The sequence below is a fragment of the Mandrillus leucophaeus genome, unplaced genomic scaffold (assembly GCF_000951045.1).
Source record: "Mandrillus leucophaeus isolate KB7577 unplaced genomic scaffold, Mleu.le_1.0 Scaffold232, whole genome shotgun sequence".
Lineage (NCBI taxonomy): Eukaryota > Metazoa > Chordata > Mammalia > Primates > Cercopithecidae > Mandrillus > Mandrillus leucophaeus.
This window is the reverse complement of record NW_012102388.1, coordinates 1962813-1972667: the sequence shown is the minus strand read 5'-3', so window position 1 is coordinate 1972667 and position 9855 is coordinate 1962813. Positions and strand designations below refer to the sequence as shown.

The window sequence follows — 9855 nt, the reverse complement described above, 5'->3', positions numbered from 1 at the left end:
GCGCTCTCGGGAGTACCTAGAGGTGAGATCAGTGATGGACACCACGCAGATCCACAGACGCAGGAGGCGTTCTCAGGAGTACCTGGAGGTGAGAAATCCATATAAAAAAGAAAGCAAGAAAGACAGGTGCGCCAGTGCATGCCTGTAGTCCCAGTTACTTGGGAGGCTGGAGGATGGCTTGAGCCCAGGAGGTCGAGACTGCAGTGAACTATGATCACGATGATGCCATGGCACTCCAGCCTGGACGACAAAGTAAGACCCCATTTCTAATGAATTGATCTCTAATGTATTCTCATATTTGGGCCTCCTAGGATCTGGACCATTATGTGCTTTTTATTTCTGCAATTTAAGCTTTCAGTTTCCTCCTCGTTATGACATTTTCCTTTGGCTAACACTATTTTCCCCCAGATTTTGTTCTTGTAAGTCCAAATTCAATATTGTCAATCAATATTTTCTGAGCTCCAAACTGGAGCATCACAGAATATGAATATGTGAGAAGGGAGAAGAGCATACACTGACCTTGCACATCTCTGAAAACATAAGTGTGAATTTTTTCAATAAAATTTTTTTTTTACTTCTAAGAAATTAGAGATGGGGTCTCATTACGTTGCCCAGGCTGGTCTCAAACTCCTAGGTTCAAGTAATCCTCCTGCCTCAGCCTCCCAAAGTGCTGGGATTACAGGCGTGAGCCCCTGGGCAGGACCATAAATGTGAATTTATAGATTAAATCGCATGAAGGGAACCATGTAATAAAATGTGTGTAATTCAGCATGTTAGGACTTCCGCCTCTCGCCCATGTCCAGTGCTGGGAATGCAAAGCGGAAGCTCACATGGCGAAAATCAACAAACTGAAACGCACAGAGACACGCACACAGACACACAGACACACACACACAGACATCCCAGAGACACAGACATACACACACACACCCAGAGACACACACACACACCCAGAGACACACACACACACATACACACACTGACACACACACACACACCCAGAGACACACACACACACCCAGAGGCACACACACACACAGACACATACACACACAGACACACACACACTGACACACACACACCCAGAGACACACATACACACCCACCCAGAGACACACACAGACACACAGACACACAGACACACACACACACAGACATACCCAGAGACACAGACATACACACACACCCAGAGACACACACACACAGACACATACACACAGACATACCCAGAGATACATACACACATACCCAGAGACACACACAGACACACAAAGACACACAGACAGATACACAAAGACACACACAGAGACATACACACACCCCAGAGAGTTTAGTTTCAAAGTAAGTTTGGTTTTCCATCTATTAGGAGTTTATAAAGCAGGACACACCCTCAGAAGTTTAAAGTAACAAACATGTGGCCAGCACAGTGGCTCACATCTGTAATTCCAGCACTTTGGGAGGCCGAGGTGGGAGGATTCCTTGAACCCAGGAGTTCAAGACCAGCATGGGCAACATGGTGAAACCCAGTCTCTGCAAAAAAAAAAAAAATTAAAATTAGCTGGGTGTGGTGGCGCACACCTATAGTCCCAGCTACTCGAGAGGCTGAGGTGGGAGGATGGCTTGAGGCTGGGAGGTTGAGGTTGCAGTGAGCCAAGATCCCACCACTGCACTCCAGCCTGGGTGACAGAGGGTGACTCTGACTCAAAAGAGAGAAAAAAAAAAAGTAACAAACACAACAGCCTGAGAAGCACGTGGAAGAAAAAGACCACGGATGGTCTACACATCTGGAAATAAACTTACCTTCAAGAGTTAAACCCAGCCTGCTAAGCGGCATGGAGACGAGTGGGACGAGACAGCAACGCAGTCTGACGAGAACCACAGTGGCTGTCACACTAAATGACGGCCTGGCTGCGCTCTGGATCACTAGATAATTGTGAACAGTGCCGTGAAACTCACTGACGTAGAAAAGCCCATCACAAACAGTGAAAAATGGCTAGGAAACTGCATGATAGTATAATCCCCTCTTTTTAGAAAACATGTGAAGGGATATATGACAAAATGTCAACAAGTTACCTCTGGTGGGGGGAACTGTGCCAACTGTGTCTGTTTTAACTGCTCCAATCCCCACACTGTTAATACCCAGCCTGTACGACTTCTTCCCTTGGTGGGGGAAAAGAAGGTCAGACATCAAGGGAGGGAGGAAGCAAAAAGCAAATACTTCTCCCCAAGACCTGCAGCTCTGCCCCACCCGGCTCCCCTGCCCACCGGCTTCCAGCTGCACTTCCTAGCAATTCGGTTCCCATCTTTCATGCCTGGGGGGCAGTCACAGTGCTGCTACCTTGTCACAGCCACTCGACCCCCGGCCTGATCCATAGTTTTGTCATCAGAAACTGACCTTGACCACAGGTATTGGTGGCTTTAGGCACTGCAGCTCACACCTCACACTTACTATTGGAGAAGCCCCCGATCCTTTTCTCCTGCCTCGTTAAGAAGCCCCCCTGCATGGGTGGGGCCAGCGCCTGGCGTTAGCAGCGGCTACTCACTCAATGGATGAGTACGCTGAGGGGTTGGACGACGAGGCTTTGTGGTGGCCACGGTGCGACCCTTCCTTTCCTGGAGCATAGGCTTGGCGGGGGCAAGGCTGGCTGCCCCTGGACCCTGGGCACCCACTCCTGTTGCCAAAATCTTATGACGCTTGAGCCTTCTGTGGCGTCCCATTGTGTTCTAAATGCCAAACTGTAAACTGGCTTATAAAAAACCACACGCCTGCTTGAGAGCCTCTGCCTGCGCACCCCACCTTCCCGCCTGCTCGCCAGGGGGCCTTCCCCCTCAGGGTCTCTCCTGGACTCCACTGCCCTCCTTCTCCGGTCTCAGACCAGGCCCCTGCCATGCTCCCAAAGCCTCATCCTGCTGTCGCTCCTCCCACTGGCTGCAGCGCTCAGCCTCATCCCAGGGAACCCGACTGCCTGTCTCCCCAGGCCAGGGCTTCATGAGCGAAGCCACTGCAGCACTGCACAGTCTATCTCTGAGCACAGCTGACTGGACAGGAGGACTGAACTGTCCACATTACCAAAGGCCAGTGTATACAGAATGGTTTCTATTTTGCTTCTTCAAGGTAGGGAACTGAAAAGCAACTAAATCCAAGGTGCCTTTTCCAATGCCTGTGACTAAACTTCAAGCCTCACGGCCCCAACACCTGCTGATGGCACCATTTTAACTGAGTTCCATCCCGCAAGCTTCCCGACTGTCCACACTGACTCTCTCTACTCCTGTACACTAAAGAAACAAGCCCGAATAAATGGATAAAAGACAGTGTATGCGCATGCCTGTCCCAGCTACCCAGAAGGCTGAGGCATGAGAAACACCTGAACCCGGGAGGCAGAGGTTGCAGTAAGCCGAGATCGCGCCACTGCACTCCAGCCTGGGAGAGAGAGACTCTAAAAAAGTAAATAAATAAATAAAATAAATTAATCTAAAAAACTGAAGAGAGTATAAGCTACCAACCTCGGGAAGGAAATACCAGCATGACTTCGGAATAGTCAGACCTAATGGTGTAAAGTTCTCCCAGCTCCTCTCCACCCACCTCCATCAATCCTACCCTCTCTCTAACCCCCAAGTTCTCTGTTCCTCCAGGTTCCCATAGAACATTTAGTAAACACCAGGGACATGAAAAAGCAGTGACATGGCCCTTGTCCCCGTGGCAATTAGACTAGGAAGGGAAAGTCGCAATCGCAAATTTGCCATGCTGACTAGGGCTGAGAGCAATCTGTGATGTCTGTAGTCGGACATCTGACTCACTTAAGGTAAAAACCAGTGAGTGAATTCTAAAGGAGGTAAAGCATTAACTGGTAGGACTGACTTCGAGAGGTAAGGGGGAGTTCTGAAAAGCAGTATGCACACAGGTGTGTGATCTCAGGATGCACGTGTCACCAGAGCTTGCAAGACCTTGTAGGAAATGTGGAGCAGGGGAGATGCATCAGATGTTTTTTGAACTGGACTCTGATCCCTTAACTAAAGATAAGGTTTCCGTGGTTAGGTGCGGTTTCTCCCCAACATGCCCTCGACTTCAAGGGTAAAAGGTGCTGCAGGGAGTTAGGATGGCTGCTGTCCTAGTACAAGGTCTGCCTCACACAGGGAGAGCTTAGTCTCACGTTATCCTGCTGGGCAGGACAGCCCTGCACAGCCCCAACGTGGCACAAAGCATCATACACGATGTGTCAGTTTGCCGGCAAGAAAAGCTGAATCCAACCCTCACCCCATTTGCTCAGCGGGTAATTTTTTGTGTTCCTGATGTTTTTGCAGAAGAAACCAGAAATTCTCTGTACTTGAGTTCCTTCAGGTGAACAGTTAGCCAGGAAACCAGTCCTCTTTGGAGGTTATTTTGGAGTCTCATCTTTTCCAGACATTTTATGATTAAAAAAAAAAAAATTCTATATGGGTTTTTTTTAAAAAAACTGGCTCTCACACAAATTGAAACTGCTCTCCAACATTTTACCCGCTAATTTACCAATGTTTCACATTATATCCACACAAGACCCATGCGTTAACTATGCTTTTTCTTAATGACTTTGCTCGAATAAGCTATTACTAGTTTGCAGTAACTTCGTATAAAGCTTTCATTAGGAGATTTCAAAAAAGGGAGAGCCAACTTTTCCCATATGTACAATCTGGAGAGAAATGACCCCTTCCCCACCCCACCCTCCACATAAAAGATAATAATCTCTGCTAACTAGTCAGTATTTCCTAAAGCAAATACTACAGATGATTCAAAAAATCCAGGCAAAGTCGAAGCAATATATTTTGCAACAATTATTCTTTCAATAAATGACTTGTAAATTCTCTCCCACACCATGTTAAGACAGGTAAGCGACGTCACTTCCAAATTTCAACTGTTACATAGAAGATCCAGAATGTCAACACCACTTGCAATCTACACAAGGTTACAAACAACACATACACCTTCAATTCAAAATATCTGAATGAAAGGTTTCATCCCAATTATGGGAAAAAAACTTCCCATCTCACAGGCTGGTTAGAAACTGGTTCTGAATACAGCGTAACATACACAGCAATTCAGATCTTAAGAAACTCAACTGTTGCCAGTTAATACAGTAAGTAGAACTTTATTCAGCTTCACCCTTGTTTCATTTTTCCATATATGTAAGTGATCCTTTCTATACCTTTTAAGGTAAGTAATCACCTCAAGATAACCAGACATCTAAAGAAAACTTTGGTAAACTGGACTATAGTAATTGTATGAAAAAAAAATAGCTCTTAAGATTCCTAACTGCTACAATAGTGTTGATGGGATCAAATCCTAATTAGGATAGAGACCTAATTCATTTTTAAATGTGGAAAATATACAAGATTAATTAAATGCTTAGTTTGATAAAAATAAAGGTTTCACCAACTGTTCTCCATTGCTGAGAAGCCCCCACACTGCCCCACTATGCGTATTCCTAGTATTTCATCCATGTCCTGCTCTGCTGTGCTGCCCTACAAAAAAATCCTTAGGAGGAAAAAAAAAAATAATCAAACGGTGTAGTGTGTACTGCTTAAGAACTTAATGTCCAAGACATCTTTAAAGTCCGGAGTACCTGAAAACCGTGGGTAAACATGGACCATTTTCCTTGCGTATCAACTTTACACTAAGCATCTAACATTCCAAAAGTGCAAAATTTGTACTTAACAGCAAGAATTCCCAAGCTCCTGCCATCCACTGATATTCCATCCTGTTTGAAGTTCTACATTAAAACATGATTACTTTTGCCATAAAACAAAAGTATTACCCTTAAAATATCTATTTCATATATACAAACCACATTATTTTTTATTCTGACAGGTGACAAATTTTGAGCAAGTTCTTCCCTAGGTGACCCTACCTAGCCAAAATGAAGGTGGAGCAAACATTGCTTTAGCTTAACTGCACTAATATTTACACCATGTGACCCTTCTAACCAAATAGAATACTGCTGATCTGCCATAATCAGTTTGTGTGACATGGCTCAAATGTACAAAAATAAAAAGTAGACATAGGGAGAAATTAACCCAATAGATTTCAAATTAAGCGATAATAGCAAGGCAATTCAAATATTAACATGGCATAAAATTTCCCTATTTTAGCGATTTCCAAATGCTATTTATAAACAAGGGATGAGTTCACTTGCTTAGATATTTGAAATACAACTTTATTCTGATTCTAAACGAAAAGGAATGGGAATGACAGTAACAAAACAAGATTTCACCACTGAATATTGTGATGTGACTGTAGCAGTCTTGTATTTGAAACTCAAGGAATCAACTGCGTTCCAAAACAACTAAATATGCAGGTCCAAACAATGAAGGTATTTTTTAAACTGCCACATTCACTCCGAAGCCCACTCATCTCCTTCAGCATCCCACAGATGAAGCACATGTTCCGCTTAGCTAGATAATAATGAGGTGGCACACACGCTGCACCGCTGACATCACAGGACAGCTGCCTATAAAACTAGACTTCTGACGCTGGGCTCCAGCTCCATTCTCACAGGTCATCATCCTCATCCGGGAGAGCAGTTGTCTGAGCAACCTAGACGAAGAGATGAAAAAATGTTAACACTCCAGATCAAAACTGCCAGGAATATACAAGTCAAACGTTATAGCCTAGACAGCAAAGTGGCCACAATACCTCTAAGTCGTGCTCATACTGCGCTGCCAAAGCTGGGTCCATGACAACTTCCGGTGGGGCAAGAGCAGGCATGGCAACAAATTCCAAGTTAGGGTCTCCAATGAGCTTCCTAGCGAGCCAGAGGAAGGGCTTTTCAAAGTTGTAGTTACTTTTGGCAGAAATGTCGTAGTACTGTTTAAAAGAACATAATTTTACCTTTTAAAATTCATTAAGATGACGATTTTTCTAGGACATGGCAAGACAAGAAAATGTTAAGATTCTTGGCAAGGCATGGTGGCTCATGCCTGTAATCCCAGCACTTTAGGGGGGTGCTGAGGTGGGAGGATTGCCTGAGGCCAATAGTACAAGATCAGGCCTGGGCAACAGAGCAAGACCCCATCTCTACAAAAAAACAAATTAGGTGGGCATGGTCTTGAATGCCTGTGGTCCCAGCTACTCAGAAGGCTGAAGTGGGAGGACTGCTTGAGCCCAGGAGTTCAAGGCTGCAGTGAGCTATGTTCATGACACTGCACTCCCGCCAGGGCAACAGGGCAAGACCCTGTCTCAAAAAACAAAGAATATATAAATACACACACGTATCTCAGTTAACCAACCCGGACAACAGTGAAACCCCATCTCTATCATTCTTTAAAAACAATAGTATAAAAAAGACAAAATTATTTCCTGCCAGCACAGTGGCTCATGCCTGTAATCCCAGCACTTCAGGAGGCCGAGGCAAGTGGATCACTTAAGGTCAGGAGTCGGAGATCAGCCTGACCAACATGGTGAAACCTCGTCTCTACTAAAAAAAAAAAAAAAAGTACAAAAATTAGCCAGGCGTGGTGGTACATGCCTTTAATCCAGCTACTAGGGGAGCTGAGACAGGAGAACTGCTTGAACCCGGGAGGCGGAGGTCGCAGCGAGCCCAGATTGCGTCACTGCACTCCAGCCTGGGGGACAGAGCGGGACTCCATCTTGGGAGGAAAAAAATCATTTCCATATATAATAGACACTGGTCAATTTCATGGTCTTACATACAATCTCCAATAAGAGAAATAACTCAGGAAGTTTTAATTTTACACACCTGAAGATTCTTCTTTCGGTGGAAGACAATGGATTTCGCCTTCACTTTCCTGTCCTTAATGTCCACTTTGTTACCACACAACACAATGGGGATGTTTTCACACACTCGCACCAGATCTCTATGCCAGTTAGGCACGTTCTTGTAAGTAACTCTCGATGTTACGTCAAACATGATGATGGCACACTGGGCTGAAAGAAACAGTTGTAGTGATTAGTACACTCAGTTTACCACACAAGTGAAGAATGCTAAGAACCGCAGACTAGGATTCAACTATAGTCTTAGACCTCAACGAGGCACCTAGATCTCTCCCCTCACTTTCAAAGTCTCTTTCAATTCTAAGAACATTAACACAGAACTCTTCCTAAGAAAGATGAGCTGATTCTATCAAATCTCCCTGATAAACTTCACCATTAATACTCCCCTCATCCCAAAAACACTATCTGAAGTAATTAATGCCAAGTGAGATTCTGGAGAACCAAGCTGCCATATTCTGAGGGTAGGGCCTGGAAATATAGTCTTCAGAAAGTCTTTAAATGGCCGACTATACTAGGAAATATCATTCCTGTCTTAAAAACTCCAGATAGTCCAAGCGATGTGGCTCATGCCTGTAATCCCAGCACTTTGAGAGGCTGAGGTGGGTGGATCACCTGAGCTCATGAGTTCCAGACCAGCATGGGCAACATGGTGAATCCCCATCCCTACAAAAAAAAATACAAAAATTAGTCAGGCATAGTGGCAGGTGCCTGTAGTCCCAGCTCTCAGGAGGCTGAGGCTTAGGAGGCGGAAGCTGCACTCCAGGTTGGGCAACAAAGCAAGACCCTGTCTCAAAAAAAAAAATTAAATAACCCAGATAAAGTCTATATATTCACCTGCAGGAATAACTATGGTACAGTTAATAAGGCAAGAAACCACAACTTTTTGGTTAAAGGATTTTTTTGGGGGGAAATTCTTGTGTTTATATGTACACGTTCAAGGAGAGCAAAAGGCATGGAATGATTCCAGATAATGTGTTATTAGCAACGTGAGGTTCCAGGAGAGATGAGTATTTTGTTTATTCCTCTCTTTTTGGTACAATGAACATTTTCCTTGAGATTTTTAAATCAAACTATTTGAGAAAAATACTCTGCACAACTTACTACAAACAATTTAACAAGAAATCAGCTAGTCTTGTATAACACTTGTTAAGACCTCCTATCTCCTCTGGTCTAGTATCTGGTGTTGCTTTGTAATGGACTAGAAATATTCATTGATCGCCACACCAAACTACACACAAGAACCTAAGTTTTCAAATACTGAAACTGCTGTAACAGCCTGTTATTGTTTTAAAGATGACTTATAAGTTCCAGTGTAAGTCATAGGTTTTTCTAAACCATGCCTAGCATGACACAGCATGCAACTTTCATAAAATTTTCTCCTCTGCCACCAAAATGGTGGTCAACTCCCTGAAGTCCACGTCTTTTTTTAACCCAGAAATGACACAATTCCCATTACAGTATTAAGCACTATTTGTTGGAACAGACCTGATTTTCTATAACCTTGAAAACTGAAGTACACAAAACCTCTCAAAAACCGTTCAGCAAGTTACAAATGCCTACCTTGGATATAATAGCCATCTCTCAGTCCGCCGAATTTCTCCTGGCCGGCTGTGTCCCATACATTGAATTTAATAGGTCCTCTGTTGGTGTGGAACACTAGGGGATGAACCTCAACACCCAAGGTGGCTAAAACGGAAACGACGTGATTGAGTGGATGAATTTACCCATTTCTCACGTATTTCCACAAGCAAGGTTTTCCTGCACATACCTACATACTTCTTCTCAAATTCACCAGTCAAATGACGCTTCACGAAGGTCGTTTTTCCAGTACCACCATCACCAACCAATACAAGCTGTTGGAGAACACATTTGGAAGTAAACCCAGAACACTTCACCCCTCAAGATCCCAGAGTCATGGAACTTTAACCGTCACAGGCTCACTTAAAACAAAGAATATGGATGCGGGGCCCCGTTACAGCCATCGTGGGTCCGGGAGGAGGGACCCGCGAGTCGCACGCGGTCGGACTCGGCCGCCTCCCGCCCCGCAGGGTTACCTACTTTGAACTGGACCTGGGGCTCTCCCTGCGCAG

General features: G+C 44.5%; 1 protein-coding gene across 4 annotated transcripts; it reads right to left on the bottom strand.

Moving 5' to 3' along the window:
* Positions 1–4774: 4774 nt before the first annotated feature.
* On the bottom strand, positions 4775–9849 carry RAN (RAN, member RAS oncogene family). 4 transcript variants are annotated; one of them, XM_011981947.1, is made up of 7 exons: positions 9824–9849; positions 9534–9618; positions 9326–9451; positions 8378–8428; positions 7731–7918; positions 6668–6838; positions 4775–6568 (listed from the first exon to the last, which is right to left on the bottom strand). In XM_011981947.1, the coding sequence occupies exons 4-7, from the start codon at positions 8424–8426 to the stop codon at positions 6524–6526; spliced, it is 453 nt and encodes a 150-aa protein (XP_011837337.1). In that variant the 5' UTR covers positions 8427–8428; positions 9326–9451; positions 9534–9618; positions 9824–9849; the 3' UTR covers positions 4775–6523. The 4 variants fall into 4 exon arrangements, with proteins under 4 accessions (XP_011837337.1, XP_011837339.1, XP_011837340.1 ...); XM_011981949.1 differs by lacking the exon at positions 8378–8428 and having other exon boundaries at positions 9836–9849; XM_011981950.1 differs by lacking the exons at positions 8378–8428; positions 9824–9849 and having other exon boundaries at positions 9542–9620.
* Between the last annotated feature and the right edge of the window lie 6 nt (positions 9850–9855).

What these genes read in the sequence shown, in the direction of transcription:
- RAN (XM_011981947.1), bottom strand. Translation starts at nt 8,426, where the DNA reads ATGGGGATTCACCATGTTGCCCATGCTGGTCTGGAACTCATGAGCTCA. An exon ending in ACCGAAAGAAGAATCTTCAG is followed by an intron (nt 6,839 to 7,730) that starts GTGTGTAAAATT and finishes TCTTTTAAACAG; the next exon opens with TACTACGACATTTCTGCCAA. An exon ending in AGTATGAGCACGACTTAGAG is followed by an intron (nt 6,569 to 6,667) that starts GTATTGTGGCCA and finishes CTCTTCGTCTAG; the next exon opens with GTTGCTCAGACAACTGCTCT.